The sequence below is a fragment of the Polistes fuscatus genome, unplaced genomic scaffold, assembly GCF_010416935.1.
Source record: "Polistes fuscatus isolate 324 unplaced genomic scaffold, CU_Pfus_HIC Scaffold18, whole genome shotgun sequence".
In the NCBI taxonomy this organism is placed as follows: domain Eukaryota; kingdom Metazoa; phylum Arthropoda; class Insecta; order Hymenoptera; family Vespidae; genus Polistes; species Polistes fuscatus.
The window spans coordinates 997,417-1,017,657 of NW_025113086.1; the positions used below are offsets into that span (position 1 = coordinate 997,417).

General features: G+C 30.5%; 1 protein-coding gene across 4 annotated transcripts in view; it reads right to left on the minus strand.

Moving 5' to 3' along the window:
* LOC122515631 (ankyrin repeat domain-containing protein SOWAHB) overlaps positions 1–20,241 on the minus strand; it is a 252,563-nt gene that overhangs the window by 73,000 nt on the left and 159,322 nt on the right. For 3 of the 4 annotated variants that reach the window (XR_006303322.1, XM_043633043.1, XM_043633040.1), the window contains 2 exons: positions 13,644–13,655; positions 12,598–12,600 (listed from right to left, as the gene is read on the minus strand). Coding sequence is in view for 3 of the 4 variants with exons in the window: in XM_043633043.1 (XP_043488978.1) it covers positions 12,598–12,600; positions 13,644–13,655 (15 nt within the window). In the remaining variant the exon portion in view is untranslated. Of the gene's footprint in view, positions 1–7,936; positions 7,940–12,597; positions 12,601–13,643; positions 13,656–20,241 lie in introns of all 4 variants that reach the window. The other variant, XM_043633042.1, reaches the window with a different exon arrangement.

The window sequence follows — 20,241 nt, forward strand, 5'->3', positions numbered from 1 at the left end:
ATTAAATAATAATTATTTTTCCTCTAATTTTGAAATAAACACTGTAACAAGCGACAGAGAAAACAATGCACGTTATTCTAGCACAAAAGGATAAATACTATTGAAAGTATTTATTAAAATATATTAAATAATGTAAAAGTAATAATATTCTCTTCTTTTAATTGATGAGCATTTACCAATTTCTATCTAAATTCAGTTTTTAATTATTTTTAATTAGACGAAGAATTCTCTCAAATTTCGATTCACATAACCTACAATTCACATATTCCAATATGAAATAATAAAAAAAGAAAATTATTGATAAATAGACGAGTTACGCATTTCATTCCAGTGCAAGAGGTTGGAAATATGGAAAGAATTTTAGAATCTATTAGAGAAAGAAAGAAAAAAGAAAGAAAGAATGAAATGATTAATTGTATCAATGGCGGTCGCATTTACGTTGTGTTGATTTAAAAGAAATTTAACTATATTTTTTTCGAATCAACAAATTATATTAAAAAATATAAATTGAATAATATTTTTTTTAACTGATCAGCATTCACCTCAGCATACATCAACTCCACTCTAAATTCTATTTTTTTTATAGTTTAAATTAAACGAAGTATTCAAATTTCGATTCAAACATAACCTATAATTCACATATTCAAATATGAAATAATGAAAAAAGAAAATTATTGATAAACTGACATACTTCGAGGTTCATTCCAGTGCAAGAGGTTAAAAACTTGGAAAGTATTTTAGAATCTATTAGAAAAAGAAAGAAAGAAAGAAAGTAAGAGAGAGAGAGAGAGAGAGAGAGTTAGGAACAGAGAAAGAAGCGGTTCGCATCAATGGCTCTTTTCTCACAAAGCCCGAGACTCGTCAGCGAGTCGGTGAATCGTGGGAGTGATCGCGGAAACGTCTGCTGGGCTCTGGCCGTCGTTTTACGTGCGTGCATAATGCATATCGCGTGACTCCGTCACGGATCCGGACAGTTACAACGTGTACACGCGTAACAATATCGCCTATCGATGGGGCCATCTTTCTCTCTCTCTCTCTCTCTTTCTCTCTCTTTCTCTCTCTCTTTTACATTTGTCTGGCATTTTAATCGAAGCTGCAAGGGAGAAATGGATCGTCGGCGAACGTATTGTAGTACATACACAGTGAGTCAATAACAACCATAACCTTGTTCAAAAATATTCCTGTCGATTAATAGGAGAGAATACACATTTTTGATTTAGATTTTTAAGTATTATATTTATGGAAATATTAAAGTTACGATTTCAATTTTTTTGTCTTCTTCTTAATTTCAGTACTAACATTTCGTAGTACATACACAGTGAGTCAATAACAACCATAACCTTGTTCAAAAATATTCCTGTCGATTAATAGGAGAGAATATGTACACATTTTTTATTTAGATTTTTAAGTATTATATTTATGAAAATTTTAAAGTTACGATTTCAATTTTTTTGTCTTCTTCTTAATTTCAGTACGAACATTTTGTAGTACATACACAGTGAGTCAATAACAATCATAACCTTGTTCAAAAATATTCCTGTCGATTAATAGGAGAGAATATGTACACATTTTTGATTTAGATTTTTAAGTATTATATTTATGGAAATATTAAAGTTACGATTTCAATTTTTTTGTCTTCTTCTTAATTTCAGTACGAACATTTTGTAGTACATACACAGTGAGTCAATAACAACCATAACCTTGTTCAAAAATATTCCTGTCGATTAATAGGAGAGAATATGTACACATTTTTGATTTAGATTTTTAAGTATTACATTTATGAAAATATTAAAGTTACGATTTCAATTTTTTTTTCTTCTTCTTAATTTCAGTACGAACATTTTGGAAAATATTATAATTTGTTATGTTGATTTTTTTCGATGTATTATTTTATATTTGATATCAATGTCATTTTGAGCTTCTTTATAGTTAACAAATTGTTTTTTTAACATCATTTTGTTAATGACGGAATTAGGAATTTATTGTGATTACTTTAAATTGGCCCAATAAGATATGAATAAGAAATATAAGAATTAAAATGTCAAATTGTATTTATAACAAAAATAGTACAAAATAGATGAAATTAAAAATTTATCTATCATAGAGATCCTTTGAAACGATGTGCAGAATAATAATATAAATAAATAAAATAATAACAAGATTTTTACTATAATTTTTTTTATTTTTCATATTTATCTTTTGATTTATCGTTTTATTTGTAACAACGTAGTACATGGATTACTGTTAAAATAATTTAAAATCACTTTGATCTATAACAAACAATCATGTGTCTTAAAAAATGCAACATAATTAATTAAATGTCGATAAATTTTAAATATAATTAGATTGTTCGAAAAGTAATTTAATTTTTTCGATGGTAAATAATAGAAGATTTTTTTATATTTAAAATGCAAGGTATTTTAAATAATCGTGAATTATCAAACTTAATAAATTCAACTTCTCATCAATTTCTCGTGGCGTTATACAAAAATGATCATTTTCCCTTCTTCGACAAAAGCACATAATAATACTGCAATATTATTCCCCTTTACGGTTAAAAAAAAAGGAAAATGTTACGAAAATACTAATTTTAATTTTCCAATTCTGATGCGATGTATCAAAAAAAAAAGAAACATACTTGAAACATGAAAAGATTCTAACTCACATTTGAACTATCTGTTACTAGAATGTAAAATGATTTTGAGGTTATCTCGCAACCTTTATGGAACTAATGAAATTTCTGTGCATAAAACGAAATTACTTTCCGTACGACTCAATAGTTACTATCGACTCACCCAGTATGCAAATAACTCGGTCGACTCGGAGAACCGTAACGAGTTCTCCATGCACATACATATACACACAATAAAATATTCGTAGAGAGTTAGAAAGAATAAGAGAGAGAGAGAGAGAAAGAGAGACATAAAACATAGTTTCGTTTCTTTCTTTTCCATATTTCATCCTCGTAGTTTATGTAACGTCTATGGTATATCAAACTCGAGTACAGATCGCATAGACGTAAAGAGTTGCAATTACAATCGCGTTGGAGTGGTTATATTGTAATGCAATAACAAGCACGGAGAACGATGCGTTATCTTAGTCGAATCGTGCGATAGAAGTGTCCTTGCTACACGCCATATTATCTTTTCACTCTTTCACTCTTCCCAATTCTCATAATTACGATACGATCTATTATATCGTTCTTTCGTAAATGTAGATTTTAAATAGATAAACAGCATCCGATGAATCTCTGATTATTATCATCAATGTCAATTTCAAAATATTTTTCGAACGATAAAAGAACGATACAAAATTGAAATATTGTGGTATAAGTTCGAAGTCAGTCACATTTTTATAAATATTTAAATTTTCATTTCTAATAGTTTGATATTCGATAAAATAACACAAGAAAATGTTCATTTTAAAATATCTTTGAAATGTGGAGAGAGAAATGATTATTAAAATATCAGAACTTAAGTTATGAGTTCATTCAAAATGTTTAATTATTTCAATTGTAATTTGAAAAAATTATATCGTTCTTTCGTAAATGTAGATTTTTAATAGATAAACAGCATCCGATGAATCTCTGATTATTATCATCAATGTCAATTTCAAAATATTTTTCGAACGATAAAAGAACGATACAAAATTGAAATATTGTGGTATAAGTTCGAAGTTAGTCACATTTTTGTAAGTATTTAAATTTTAATTTTTAATAGTTTGATATTCGATGAAATAACACAAGAAAATGTTCATTTTAAAATATCTTTGAAATGTGGAGAGAGAAATGATTTTTAAAATATCAGAACTTAAGTTATGAGTTCATTCAAAATGTTTAATTATTTCAATTGTAATTTGAAAAAATTTGATACCAAGTATATGTCAGAATTATCATATAATAAAAATAATAAATAAATATAAGATAATTAAAATTTGATAGAGAGATGACAGTTCAATAATTAACATTCGTAAGAACATATAATAAATATATACGGCTGATAAGAATCAGACTCATAAACACAAATATAAAACTTATAAGAAAAAACAAATAGGAAAAAACTGTTTCACGGACAATATAGACCGCGTTTTTCTTTTCATTTTAATTTAATATCAAGTGGCTGGAAATGGTTCGAGAAAGTAGGAAAAAAAGGGTGGAACGGGTTAGTTGCACGAGCCGTTTAGTAAAAGTCACGTTGGGGAAAAACTGTTGTGTTGGAAGAGGCGGGCAGCACAGCACAGCACACCCGCTGTGCTTTTACGAGCTGTGGCTTCAGCGCGTTGGCCAATTACACCTTCCACGGTTAGGTGGTTCCTTCGTCTTAACGGGCAGTTAGTGCCAACATAAATGTCCCCATTGCACGCTTTTAATTGCTCGCTTACAGCCCTGCTCGTGGTATAAAGGGAAATGGCGGTACAGAAGAGAGGGGTTAAGGGGTTCTGGGGGGCAGGGGGCAGGGGGAACCGACTAAAGGGATTGAGGGGTAGTGATGGTGGTTGAACGGTCATTCGGTGTTGAGCATTAAAAGCTCGTTCACTTCGTTACCTTTTCAATATAGATTTAACTTGACTATAGTCATTGAAATAAGATTTATAAGATTTACCTGCACACGACATGCGTAAGTACAATGTTGATAAGGAATCGTGTTACGTGCTAATTAATCCTTTACTTCATACAATTAGTATAATTTAAAGTTTACTAAGGATTCTTATGTTTGAAACACGAGTATAATACTTTTTCCGTACGACAGGAAAAAACTTAGTGTTCTTACGAGAAGAATAAAAGGAGAAAAAGGGGGAAAAAGTTCGGTACGGTTTGTTGATTATTATACTCGTTGCTTTCGTGACTAAGCAAATCCCTTTCTACGCGTTAATGTTGTTTATCGTGATGAAGAATTTTGATGACCACTTCTCTCATTCGTTTCATTATTTTATTCATTAAGTTTTATTTTGAGGTTAGATAAGAAGAACGAATGTTTCAACGAGAAGATCCGCCATTTTGTAATTTTGTGATCTTTTTCTTTTTTTTTCATTGTATTAAGGTCGGTATTTAATTAATTATCTGATTAGTTCTTTTTTTCTTTTTATTTTTGTTTTAATTAAAACACGTTTGTGGTATTTATTTAAAGAGATAACTTAATTCTTATTCTATCGCGATGAATTCTTGAGGAAGGAATTTTTACTTGGTTGAGGTTATACCGGTAGCTCACTCAATGCATGAAAGCGTGTTAACAAGTTGCAAAAAATTTCTAAGAGCTCGGGCATCCCTCCTCGTTCTTCACAGAAGGAAAACGCGTTAGATATTCGACCGTTGTCTTATCGACTGTACTTAATCGACAAGCAGGTTCTCTGCACGCCATGCCTCCTCCTCTGTGCTACTATACGTAATTTACATTCCTAATTTATACATTTCTGGTGGAACTCGTGTGTACACCTTTAAATGGAAGTTGTTGATCCTTTTTTTACTTTCCTTTTTTATTCCTTTTTAGAAAGAAAAAGAGAAAGGTGACAATTTTCATTCAAAATATTGAGCGAAATTATTGTATCGTTTATTATGTTGTTTATTTGTATTTTGGTTTTTGTTTCGTTTTAAATGTAATAAGGTTATGTTGTTTTTGCTTATCGTCGGTGTTTTATTGGTCAATGAATTTTTGGGGAATTTACAATTACTTTCTAAATAAAATATTTATCAATATAATCAGATCAATAAATAATATTGCAATTTTTCGAAACATTTGTGACATTAATTAAATTATTATATTATGTTGGAAATTTATGATATTAATTAATACAATAAAGCAAATAGCAGTAACGTGTTTTGTTTCAGAATCGTATTTGTACTATTAATTAGAATTATATTAATAATTCATAAATACATGTGAAACAATACTAACCTATAAATTTTCCCAATAGTTATGCAAAATGATCAAACTAATCTTTTGACCATAACCTATCGTATTAATTAAATTGATACTATTCTGACCATTCATTAACTACAATCTTACTTTAATAATTTGAAGGTAATGGGAATCATAGGTGACCGGCACAATGTTTGTTCTTGGCGCTATGGGGACCACCGGTGGTCCCCGATAAAATAATTGCATTAAAAACAATTACACAAGTAAACTAATTAGTTCTAAATAATATTTCACACATAACATGTAACGCATAATGAAAAATTCGGGCGAGCCACGTAAAATTAGGATAATATTCAATATATTAATATAATTATAACCTCTAACCTCTAATTCCTGTAATCGAATAAAATTAATCGAATATATTATCCCGAACGTTTTTCCCTAACAATCGATAGCGTTTTTTGTGTTAAGATAATTTAGTATGCTTGCATAAATGACAAACATACGGTTCGTTTTGTAGTTAGATGTCTGTCAGATATGTTTCGCGTTGTGATAAATTCATGGTGGACAGAAATTGGAATTTTGGTTATTAATTCGAACGTGGCAGGGAGAAATGGTGGTGGACTAGGAGGGTGATGGGAGAGGAACACAGCCGAGACCCCCGAACGTTCGTTTCTCCTCGGTTTTCTCTGTGTTTCGGAACCCGCACACGTTTAACGGGCAGACCGCATTTATACCAGTACAAATCAAATGGGATTAAATGTGGTCGCGTAGATGAACATGGGTTCGGTATACGAAGCAGGGAACATAAATTGTAGAGTACCGACTCCACGGATTCGAATCCTCGAGCGGATGTATTTTGTTCGAACGCAATTTGCCGTGTTCGTCGTGGTTCCCGGTTATTCTAGCATTATGTTTCCCGTTAATGAGCACGCTCTATATTCTATTACAAATCAATCGATGAAAGACCGACGGAATCATAATTTATACTTTCACGCTTTTTTTTTCTTCTTATATTTTAATTTCTTTTTAAATAATTATATTCAACGGTTTGAGAGATGAATATTTTATATGTCGAATAGATAATTTTGTTTTTATCGTTCCTGTATCATCATAACAGAATAATTTGTAGCAAGAAATATTATAAATGTGTTCTATTACGAATGTGACAGTGACAAAATAACGAATCAGAATATTTTACTTTTAAATATGAGGAAAAATTATGATGAATATTTTCTATCCGGAATAGAAATTTTGTTTTTTTATTTTGTTATCTGAGAGATAAGATCATTTCTGATAAAATAAGCTTGGTTATTTATGATTTTTGTTTATATCAGTACTGTAAAATTACTTTTTTACAGTGTAGTTTAAATTACAGTTACTGTAAATTAAATGATTTGCCATATTTTTGTCGGCTTTAATTTCTGAGAGTAAAAATAATTTCAAATGTGTTACAATTAGCTTGGTTAAATGTTTGATTAGTTAATTATTGAAATAGTATGTTAGTTTATGTTTTTATTTTGTAAGTATTAATATTATATGAATTAAAAATTAATAATTTTAATTGTATAAAAATAAATTACCATAAGAAATAAATTCGTCTTATTATGAAAAAAGTTGATAAATGATGGATTAATTTAGGTACATAAAATTAAACAAAAGTAACCGATTAAATAGCAACTGGTAACTATTCTTTTTTCGCACGACGAGTATACACGTCAATCACAGCTAATTGGTTAAATATAATTTGAATAAATTATATGCAAGTAACTGACCATTTTAACGTTTACATTTCTATCCATTATTTTTCTAAAAAAAAAAAAAAGAAATATTCATTCTCTACGCATTTCAATCTAAACCGATATATACAGTTTAACATTAATTCAGTTGAATGTAATTAAAATTCACGTAATTATTATCTAAGGAAAACAATTTCAAACCCATAATGCATATTATATGTAATACACGAAGCGTACATGCTCTAATTATCCAATTTCATTGTTAACATCATAATTAAAATTTTTCCATTAAATCAAATCAGTTCAGATTCGCGTTCCCTGTTATATAAAAAGAAAAACTACATACTTCGAATTCCAACAAAACGCATTTAAAAATATCACGATAAATTTCCTGAAAACGCTATAGACATATAAACCATACCAATTAAACGAAAATAAAATCTCAGTAAACTATAACGATACCGATCGAACATACCGCATACCAATTAAAAATTTACCGAATGTAAATTCGATCGAACGTCCCAATAATTCAATTCGAAAAAGCACGTAAGATTCGAGTCGAATCAGAGCGTGGGTGCGACATACGTTTCTACGTCGGGGGGGGGGAAGGGCCCAAATCGAAGGGTCAGGTGTACGTTTGGTGGGGCCTGAAAAAACGAACCCAAACAAGAAACAACAATAATAAAAAAAAAAGAAGAAGATAGATAGATAGATATAGGAAGAAAAGAGAGGAGAAACAAAGATAATAAAAATGAAATTAAAAAGAAGAATAAAAAAAAGAGAGAGAAAAAATAAGAAAAAGGAATAAAAGTAAGAAGGGAAAGGGAATAAGTCGAATTTCGGTTATTAATATACCGAATGCCGTGTGGAATCCCCAATGGGGGGGCGGTACGACCCCCTCGTGTGCGTCAGACCCAGGGATGGCCCTTTGGATGCTCGCCCTTGGGACTCCCTTTTGAGACAATGGACGCCTGTGGCGCTGGATGTCTCCGACGACGTCTGGGAACCCCCGTCGCGACGCGAACGCCACACTCGGACCCGTTTTACTACTATAGAGACGTCAGTTATCCGTCTCGTTCTATCTTTCTTTCTCTTACTCCTTCTTTCTCTCTCTTTCTCTCTTTTTCTTTCCGTTGCAGCGAGTGTCCCGGGGTACCGATTTATCGAGGAGACGAGGCCTCCAAATGGTATCGAGAAATGTGTCAGGAGGTCGTTCAAAGTGCAACAACGTTCTTCGAGAATTGTTTTTGATATTTATTGGGTCAATGATTTTGAAAACTTTTTAAATTTTTTTCTCATATTTGTTGGGTTAATAATTTTGTTTTAATTTAAAATATTTTTGATTAGTATTTTAAATACTGTTAAACACGTTTGAGAAATGTGTCAGGTGGTCGTTCAAAGTACCACAACGTTCTTCGAGAATTGTTTTTGATATTTATTGGGTCAATGATTTTGAAAACTTTTTCAATTTTTAATCAGTATTTTAAATACTGTTAAACACGTTTGAGAAATGTGTCAGGTGGTCGTTCAAAATACCACAACCTTCTTCGAGAATTTTTTTTCATATTTGTTGGGTTAATAATTTTGTTTTAATTTAAAATATTTTTGATTAGTATTTTAAATACTGTTAAGTACGTTTGAGAAATGTATCAGGTGGTCGTTCAAAGTACCACAACGTTCTTGGAGAATTGTTTTTGATATTTATTGGGTCAATGATTTTGAAAACTTTTTAAATTTTTAATCAGTATTTTAAATACTGTTAAACACGTTTGAGAAATGTGTCAGGTGGTCGTTCAAAGTACCACAACCTTCTTCGAGAATTTTTTTTCATATTTGTTGGGTTAATAATTTTGTTTTGATTTAAAATATTTTTGATTAGTATTTTAAATACTGTTAAACACGTTTGAGAAATGTGTCAGGTGGTCGTTCAAAGTGCCACAACCTTCTTCGAGAATTTTTCTTGATTTTTATTGGGTTAATATTATTTTTTAATGTTAAACATGTTTGAGAAATGTATCATGTAGTCTTTCAGAATGTAACAACGTTCTTGGGGAATTGTTTTTGAAATTTATTACATCAATTTTATTTTTTAATGTCAAACATTTTTGATCAGTACTTTAAATACTGTTAAACATATTTGATAAGTATAATATTTTATAAACGAACAAGAAGTATTTATAATAAAAATATCAATATATGCCAAATGTGTGATTATTATACTGATTAATAATTGAAGTATTTTAAATTGATGATCAATATCTCCTAACATTTGCAATACAATTTTATAAAACAGCAATCATTCAAAATAATCCCCAAACAACAATTTAATCAAACAAAAAAATCCTCTCTCTAATAATTAACAACAATTTAATCATAAAATCATTTCGAAAACGTATAAACATTTTTCGTTAAAAATAAATAACAAATGATACAAAACAAAACGATAATAAATCAAAAAGAAACGAACGAACGAACGCGATCTTCCTACCGCGTAAATCTACTAAAGTAAGAAAAACATTAGATGGCGTATGAGAACTTAGTTGCCTAAGAAAAACTAGTTCCTTCCGTATCCAAGATGTTCTCCCTCGTGGTTACGATACGGGTTCTTAAAGTAGCCAATGCCACCGGTACCGTTTCGATTATGCTGTCACTCTGTAAGAGAATGCGGGAGGATTGCTTCGGGTGGTACTTCAGAAGAAAAAGGATAAGAGTAATGTAGGAGAAAGGGGTATGGGTATGGGTTGAAGTCGAGTGGGGTGTGGTGGGGGGGGGGGTATGAAACAAGGATAGGCTGTTTTATCGAACAAACCTTTCGATCTCGGATCGACGTTGAGCATCGAAAGTGCATGAACGAAAAAGGGTACTTGTATTGGATTTATCGAAGTCAGTTTCAACGGGAAAAGAGTAAGGGGAGGAAAGGAAGCAAAGGGGGGGGCTGAAGGGCTGGTTAAGGGACTTGGGAAAGACTTGAGAGGGGAGTCTAAAGGATTGGGATGGGTGGGGGGCTAGGAGGGAACATCTGTGCTCAGTCAGCGACAGTGGATTCGATTCTCAGCGGGAAGAAATCTGTAGTACAAAATATATACATAAATACAGAGACGCTGTTAAAACGAGCATTGTTCTCTACCTTACTCGTGTCTCCAAGGTATGACGTTACTCTCGTTGCGATTGATAGCAGCAACCGGTGGAAAAGCAAGGACTGCGATTCAAATCGAGTTGGGAACGTCAAGGAGTGGTGGATGCGGTTTGCGGGATACGACCAAGTTGGAATTTTAATGCGTTTTCTTCATCGAATAAGAAGATTAAGTACCCCTCTCCTACTTGTCTTTCTTCTTGTTCATTCATTTTATTGTTTATTTTCAGACCAAGTTTGGTTTACGTTGATTCCATGAATTGTTGCTTCTTTTTTTTTCTTTTCTTTTATTTTTTTTCTTTTAAAGTAAATCGTTTGTTCGGGTTAGTTATTACAGGATATTTTAAATATCTTGCGTATATGTGTGGGTATATATCGATGTAAAAATGTTTCCTCGATTTAGGGGGAATGTGTGTGTTTTTTTCTTCTTCTTTTTTTTCTATTTTCAGGCGAGTCTTTCTTTTATCTGCGGTTTTAGTTCACGCGGGCTTGAAAATACGAAGGGGTTTTAATTTACATGGAAATTTTGTTTTTCTTTTTTGCGGTATTTCCTTTTCGTTTTTTGTATACACCGGGTTTTAATTTACATGAATTTTTGTTTTCTTTTAACGCGGTTTTAATTCACGCGATCTCATTTTACGCGGTTAGAAAAATAAATGTATGTATTAGTCTTTAGTCTAAAGTATAAAACGAATTTGTTGTTAGTTAACGAATGATACTAAATTAAATACGTTATAAAACAATGTTTAAAGAAACAAAAGTAAAAATATCATCAATTGAAAGAAAAGATCATAGAATACGTTAGTTAATAAATGTATCCAAATGTATGTAAATAACACGTTTTCGAAACGTGATTGAAAATTTTTGTTCAAATATATACGGGGGGAAAAAATTGAGCAGCCATTGCAAATAATGGTATATACAATAATTGCACAGCTCGGAAAATTTTCGTTTCGTTTAAATTTATTCCGTATTATTCGAAAGAAAAGGTTTTGGTTTGTAAGTATCGCGTGCACGTGCTGCTAACTGATGGAAGGACGCAACTTAATGATCCGCAACAGTGTAAAACATTTCGTGTTTGCAGTGTCGTTATTACATCGTTTAGTTGAACGTAGCAGTACCTTCCGCAAACGCCGCTTATTTATTATTTCAAAGAAAACTGAAACCTGAAGAAATATGCGAGCCGAGATCGGGGTCCATGCTTAAACGTCGCGTGTATGGGAGAAATTATAAGGCTTCGCGGTTAACATGATTCTTCGCGGTATCCGACGAAACGAGAAAACTTCTTCGAATGCCCTTAACCATAAGAAAGTATGTAATTTTGAGATAAACTTTGTAACAAAGTATTTTCGAGTTTTGTCTTTTTTTTTCTTTCTTTTTTTTTTTTCTTTCCTTTCCCTTCCATTTCTTTCTTGTTCTCGTGTTACATGCATATATAATATAACCGTTATTTCCCATATATTATATATTCCCATAAAGTATAACATAGTAAGTAGTGAAGTATAACCCCTATATTTTCCATTAAAGTTTAACATTGAGAAAAATGGTTAGTAATCCTTTTCTTTTGATTTTTTTCTATATTATTTTATATTATCACGTTAATGTACTGTAATCTTTATAACAAAAATATATTTTCTTTTTTTTTTATCATGCGACTATGGTTTATAATTATTTTTCTTTCTTTTATTTTATTTTAGTTATTATTAATGCAATTTTGAGATCAATTTCGTTAAAAAGTATTTTCTTTCTGATTATAAATAATCTTTATGTAATAAAAGTTTGTTATTCATAAGTAAAGTTAAAATGTTTCCATAATAATAATAATTTAAATTAATTTACTATATAATAAATGATATAATAAAATACTCACGCCCTGAAGAGTGTTGAAATCATCCGAGACATCATTTATGTGATCCAGGAATGGGACGTCGTTGCACATATAATAAAAAATCAAAAGTATGAAACAATGATCGAGAAGTCTCAGCTTACGTGATTGTCTTAAAATTTACAAATTATTAAACTTCAGACCTTCTGCACTATAATTTTGTTTATTTGTATCTTTGAATTTTTCTTAAATGTTTTTCTAACTTTTTTTTTTTTAATCTACTCTCTTTGTACATAATCTTTTTATCTTTTATAAATTGTTATACTACAATTTGCCTAATTTTTACTCGGTTAATTCTAATTTGATTTTTCTTCTTATTCTGTTATATTACAATAGATATTAAAATTTACTTGCAGTTATTAAAAGTTTCATATTTTATGAAAATGTAGTATATTATTATTACGAAATTGCTATAATAATTTGTTAAACACTGTAAAGTTTGCATAGGAAAATTTAAATATATTATTATAGTCATAATAATTATAATCAGAATCATAATTACTAAAACAATTTATCAAAAATATTCCTTTGTTATGAAATGCATAATTCTTAGAAATTGAATTTTATTTATGACTTTACAATTTTATTGTATGAAGTCGAACCAAAAAAAAATAAAAAAACAAACAAAATTTCACATCGGACCGAAGAAAATTAAACAAAAAATAAATTCGTAAATTATATCGTAAATATGATTGTAGATCTGGTAGATCCCTTCCTTATCATCTTTTCAAATTTACCAGATTCCATATAAATAATATATTTCATTTCGAATTTCGAAATTACTTCTGAATCAAGTTTTAAGATCATTTTTACGTCAAACTTTCTTTCTGATTTATTTGAATAAAATCATTATTAAAAATATAGTTTTATCATTCCATTGATGACGTCACAGTGCAAGAGGTTAACTTAATAAATCTTAAATAAAATCAAACAAAAAAAAAACAAACAAAAACAGCACGCAAGAGACTTTTCGATTCGTGTAAAAAATTCATTACACTTTGAGATCTTTCATTAAAGTAATCCATACTCACAGATGTTGGATCCTGGAACAAAAAGTAAGAAAAATCAAGTTAGTAATTAAAACTGAAGCGTTGAAAATTTCGAGACGCCATGAGGCACGGTTAATCTTCGATTTCAAGGTTCGAGTATCATCAAGAAAAGGGAAGCCATTTTTTCCCTTCCATTTTATTTATTTTTTCTTATCGTTCGACGTTCGAAAAACAAAATCTTTTTCGAAAAATGAAAAATAATAAAAATCAGGACGATGAAAAGGGACTCCAAATTTTTCCTTTAATTTTGATTTTTATTTGAATGATCGTTTGAAGTTGTCAAAACGAAAGTAAAAAGAAAAAAAATTAAGTATAGGTAATTAATTAAATAAAAAAAAAACGTATAGGTAAGAAGAAAACTAAATGAATAAAAAAACGAAAAGAAAAAAAAAAGAAAAAATAAAAGAAAAGAAAAGAAAAGAAACAAAGTAAAAGGGAGAGAATTTTTTGACAACGATGAGATATTATCTATGCGAGAAGCTCATAAAAATAATCGTAAGAACGTAATGATCGAGACGCGACGAAAGCATCCGTGATACGTGCATAATATACGGCCGCCGGTTTTCTAACTATAAAGACGTTCACGAAAGGGTTCCTCATTGGCTACTCGATATTCTCGACAATTTGTTATGCATGCTCACGATGAACGAAAATTGCATTTAATTCGACGTCGTGTTTCTTTCATCACGACAACGAAGAAAAAAGGAAAAAAATGTATAAAGGAAAAAATTAAAAAAATAATTAAATAAAGATCAAGAAAGGAAAGGGGCAGGGGGGAGGTGGGGAGGGGGGAGGGGGATTTATACGAAGGTAGAACGTTGGATCGATCACATAAATGTAGATGTTCCATTTAAAAAACCATTTTCGCGTGTTTAGCATAATACGTAATCGCGCGAAATTTCGATCGAATTATTTTAACGGTCGTTCGACCTTGATTTCGTCGTAGTCCTGTCGTTAGATTCGATATTCTTATGTATACTTAAACGATCTTTCGAAAGGACGAAGAAAAAGAAGACGAAAGATCATTAAAGAAAAATAGATGGCAAAGAAAACGAAGGAAGAGAACGAGAGACGAAAGTTTCCATTCTTTTTTTTTTCTTTTTCGATCAAATAATTTTAGGTTAAGGAACAAATTTTTGTCGGATTTTTCTCATAGAATGGAAATCAAGATCGCATAACTCTGATGACGATTTGTGTTATCATCGTAGAGTTATTCAAAATAAATGTTTTAATATTTGTTTATTTATTGAAAATGTGAATGAAAATAAAGAAGAAATATTTGATACGCTTTTTTTTACGAAATTTTGTTACATAAAAAGGAAGAATGTGAGTCAGATTGCCAATAAAAATTTTGAGATGTTTATGAACAGCTGGTTTTAAGGTTTTCAATCTAAAAATTTTGATGTTAAAGATGAAACTGAATCTGGACGACAAATTAGTAGAAAAAATGAAATGATGAAAAAAATTGAGCAAGATCGGCACATTTGCTTATTATTATTATGAAATCGGTAAAGAACTAAAAATCACGCACAAAATAGTTTAAAATCATTTTAACAAAACTGGATATTAAATATGAACAAAACTTTGTGCATAAAAATGCGAAAAAACCTGATAGAATATTTTTGTCAGTAACCAATAAAATAAAAGGAAAACAATTATTTGTATTACAATTAGTAGAGAAAAATAATTTGTAGGTTATGTAATGAATTTTATAACTTAAGTATTTACTCAAACGTATAAGTAAGTAAATATCCAGTCGAGCTAAAAATAAAAAAGACAAATGACAGACAAAACGAATCACAAATAGAAAGAGAGAGAGAGAGAGAGAGAGAGAAGAAAGAAAAAAGAAAGAGAGAAAAGAAAAAAAAAAGAGAGAAAGAATAATGTGGAAGATATCAGCAAAGAACGAAAAGAGAAAGAAAGAGAAAAAGTAAGAGAAAGATATAAAGAGAAAGAAAGAATGATGTGGAAGCTATCGGCAAGGAATGGAAAAAGAGAGAAGAAGGAGAGTGAGGGGGGGGTAAGAGAAAGAGAGAGAGAAAATAATGTCGAGGCTATCAGCAAGGATCACGTTCCCCGAACAGTTTATATCCTCCTCGTGTAAACGAGGCACCTGGCGGTGGGAGAAAAGTGGCAGGGATGAGGTATAAATATTCGTTGCACTTTCTTTTGTTGCATCTTCTTGCGCTTCTTCCATAGAGAGATGCCGATATGAAGGATTAAAAGCGAGCAAATGATTATTATGGATCTGGGATATTCGCTGACGTTCAGTTTACGACGACGTAAAATTACGTTTAAGAGATACTCTTTCAGTATTATCTTACTTATAAGGATGATACTGTTGATATTACTTCGATCTTCTCTTGTATATTATTAACGGCTCATTTGATCGGGATTGTGAAAAGAAAATCACATTTTTCTTATTTCTTTCTTTTATAATTTTCCTGTTTCTTGTTTTTTATTATTAATTTTTATATAATTAGCCTGTACGAATAATTAAAAAAATGTACGATAATCTTGCAAAATGCTTCTTGTCTTGTGTGCTTACTGGAAATAATCATTTTTACGAAAACATAAAACCAACAAGTTAATAATAATTAATAAAAGTGTCACAGGGAGGTTGAACAGGTTAAAAATCATTTAGAACGTTATTTCGATCTTATTAAACGTTTCGTCCCTTCATTCGTCCCTTCTCCAGCAACTGAAATTTTATTATGACTTAATAATAATGTGATGCCCAAATATTTTTAGAAATCAAAGATACGTGCACGTGGCACGGTTAAAGACATTTGCTCAAAATCAGCTCAGCATTGTTTTGTTTGACATTGACGACATATTATACTAGATTAAGAAGAACCAAAAGAAGAAGAAAGGGCAGGGGGGTGAGAAAAAAAGAAACACGGTAGCAGTTTAACTTTATTGCTCGTAGACTCGTTGAAATTGGCCAGCCGGATGCGTTTGTTTATGAACCCTCGAAATGTTCTGCGGTGATAGTTTTCGGTGATAGGGAGTTTCGATGGGTGGAGTAGAACCGAGTTGTGGTTTTCCAGCTCACTTCAGCTCACCGGTAGCTCGAACCCCTGTTTCGTTTAAATATTCCATAGCAATGCCGTCACCGTTAACGCGTTTCAATCAGTCTACGAGTAAATGGCGATCCCGTATACGTTCAGCCTCAACCCTCGAACAATTTCGTTGGTTCTATTACGATACAACCTACTCTTCGTTTAATCGTTATCAATTTTTCTCATCCCCTTTTTCTTTTTTTTTTTTCACGTTACCCCTACCATTAATAGAAATGCACCAATACTACTAAATAAATTGATTAACGAGTAATATACACACTGTGAAATTCGAGCAATTGCTAATCATAATTGCATAAAAATAAATTAAAACTACGATAATCAAATAATTTATTCGTTTGAACAAAAAACAAATCAACTGACACAGATCAACAAGCAACGAAATTCAAACAAAAGCATTAAGAAATATCATCCTACGTTTCGATTGTTACTAAAATTCATAAAAATAACACGAAATAAAGTTTAAATACAAAATAAAATATTAACTAATTTTTTATAGATTCACGATATTCATTCACCACTTTCGTAACCACCGAAACGACGATCGTCTTCAATCCAAAAATGAATAAATCCGACGAACGAATCAAGTTTTCCCATGCCGAGTTAAGCTGAGTGAGATAAAGACAAGAACAAGTAAGAAGATTTTTCTCAAAAGAAATAATCGATCTTCTCGAACGACGAAGAGAGGAGCACCAAGCAAGCAACCGATCGAACGAGGTCACCTAGGTCGTATCGCATAAAAATAATAATCAATCGAACGAGCGGTAAGTGAGAGCTCGGCAATTACGCGGTGGCGGCGGTGCCTGTGCTGCGGTTTTCAAACGGTCTTTGGGTATATACGAAGGTATAGAGAGGAGAGTTAGGTACAGGAAGGAGAGAGGGTACAGAAACCTCTGGTGCTTCCTCCTACCGCCCTTAATTCACCTCCCCCTCCTCCACCACTTCTCTCCTCACCTAGTACTCCTACCTCAAAACCTGCCCCACCTCTTTCCTCACTTACTATCTCTCTCTCTCTTTTGTATGGGTTACCCTACTCGCGCTATCATAACGTAACAACGCAAGACTCCCTCGCTTTATTATTAAAAGTTAAAATTCCGTTGGGAGCCGGAGGCGATTTTGTGGTGAACCATCTCTACACTTCTCTTTCTAGATATATTTATATATGTATATGTGTGTGTATATATATATGTATAGTTCTTTATATTTCTCTATCACTCTCTCTCTCTCTCTCTCTTTCTCCCTCTCGTTTTTTTCTTTCCCTTCCCACGTGTTTTTTTTATGGACTCGTACAAACGTTTATTGGTGAGGTACTCAAGACTCGTAAGGGAGCTGGTAGAACTTCTGTGTAGAGTAAGGAACACAATCTCTCTTTCTTCTCTTCTCTTCTCTTCTTTTATTATTATTTTAACTCTTCTTGACTTTTGCTTTGCTACTCTTTTAGATATTATATTATATATTCGAGGCTTTTTACTGCTTATTCGGTAGAGATGATATTATTGTGTTCTATTATCGTTTCTTTTTTTAGAAAGTTATTGTTAATAATTGTAGCTGCTGAAGAAGTCCCAATGAAGGAAGGATTAATACATAAAGTTCTGATTTCTTTTTTACCTTGTACAACTTTCTTGTGATATATTTGTTAATTGTTAATAATGTTATTCGTTATTGTTGAAAGTAGTGGATATTTATTGGAATTGGATTGAGTGAAGTATTTGAAGTTATTGTTTAGAATTTGATTGAATAGAATTATATTATTTAGTAATTGATAACTTAAATAGTATTTAAGGGGTGATAGTAGATGCATGATTTGATTATTTTATTTTTGTTTTTATGGTATTGGTAATTATAAACATCATTATTATAGAAGAGAGAAGACAAATTTAACTCTGAATTTCTTTTAAAAACAATCATATAAAATAAGCAATAATACTCACGTTAGTATGAACTTTTATTGATTTTGTGTTTTTTATTCAATCCTAAATTGAAACCCACATATAATATCAACATATTTTAGTTTGAATTTCTTTTGAAAACAGTCATATAAAACTACTTTTTTTAGAAAGTTATTGTTAATAATTGTAGTTGATGAAGAAGTCCCAATGAAAGAGGGATTAATACATAAAGTTCTGATTTCTTTTTTACCTTGTACAACTTCCTTGTGATATATTTGTTAATTGTTAATAATGTTATTCGTGATTGTTGAAAGTAGTGGATATTTATTGGAATTGGATTGAATGAAGTATTTGCAGTTATTGTTTAGAATTTGATTGAATAGAATTATATTATTTAATAATTGTTAACTTAAATAGTATTTAAGGGTTGATAGTAGATGCATGATTTGATTATTTTATTTTTGTTTTTATAGTATTTGTAATTATAGACATCATTATTATAGAAGAGAGAAGACAAATTTAACTCTGAATTTCTTTTAAAAACAATCATATAAAATAAGCAATAATACTCACGTTAGTATGAACTTTTATTGATTTTGTATTTTTTATTCAATCCTAAATTGAAACCCACATATAATATCAACATATTTTAGTTTGAATTTCTTTTGAAAACAGTCATATAAAACTATCAATAAAATACACATTAGTATAAGCTTTTATTGGCTTCGTGTCATTTATTCAATCCAAAATTGGAACCCACATATAATATTATGATATTGATAATGTATAGTGTAAACGCATATGTGGGGTGCAAGTTTAATGCGTATGTGGGCGTTTGGAACCCCAAGAATGTCCCAAAAAAAGGAAACGAAAAAAAAGAGGGACAGTTATTTGGAAAGAGTGTTGTATTAGTATACGTCTATGAGTGAGTAGTTTGCTAAATAAAACAGCAATTGTCAAATGTATATTTCAGTGTCATATTAGTTATGATTGCCTGTATTAGTGAGTTGTCTGAATTATTATTAGAATTATAACAATAAGTGACTGTTCTATTTTTGTATTTAATTTTGTATTCATATTTTATATTTCAATAAATCTAATCCTACATATATGTAGTATATATTATACAAAATAATATACAATACAATATATATTACAATATATATTATACAAAATAATATACAATACAATATATATTACAATATATATTATACAAAATAATATACAATACAATATATATTACAATATATATTATACAAAATAATATATACTACATATTAAAAATTTTAATTGATTAATCTAAAATAGATTGTTGGATGATTCCTTACATGGAGTAAATATAGTAGGTTGTTGGATGACCATTCATTTTTTTTAAATGGAAACATTTCCTAGGTTTATAATATACATGGTATACAATATAAATTGAAAATTTTAGTTCATTAGTTTAAACTGGATTAGTTCATATAGTACTGAATAGTGTATGTATATTAAAAATTTTAATTGATTAATCTAAAATAGATTGTTGGATGATTCCTTATTTGGAGTAAATATAGTAGGTTGTTGGATGATTATTCATTTCCTTTTTAAATGAAAACATTTCCTAGGTTTATA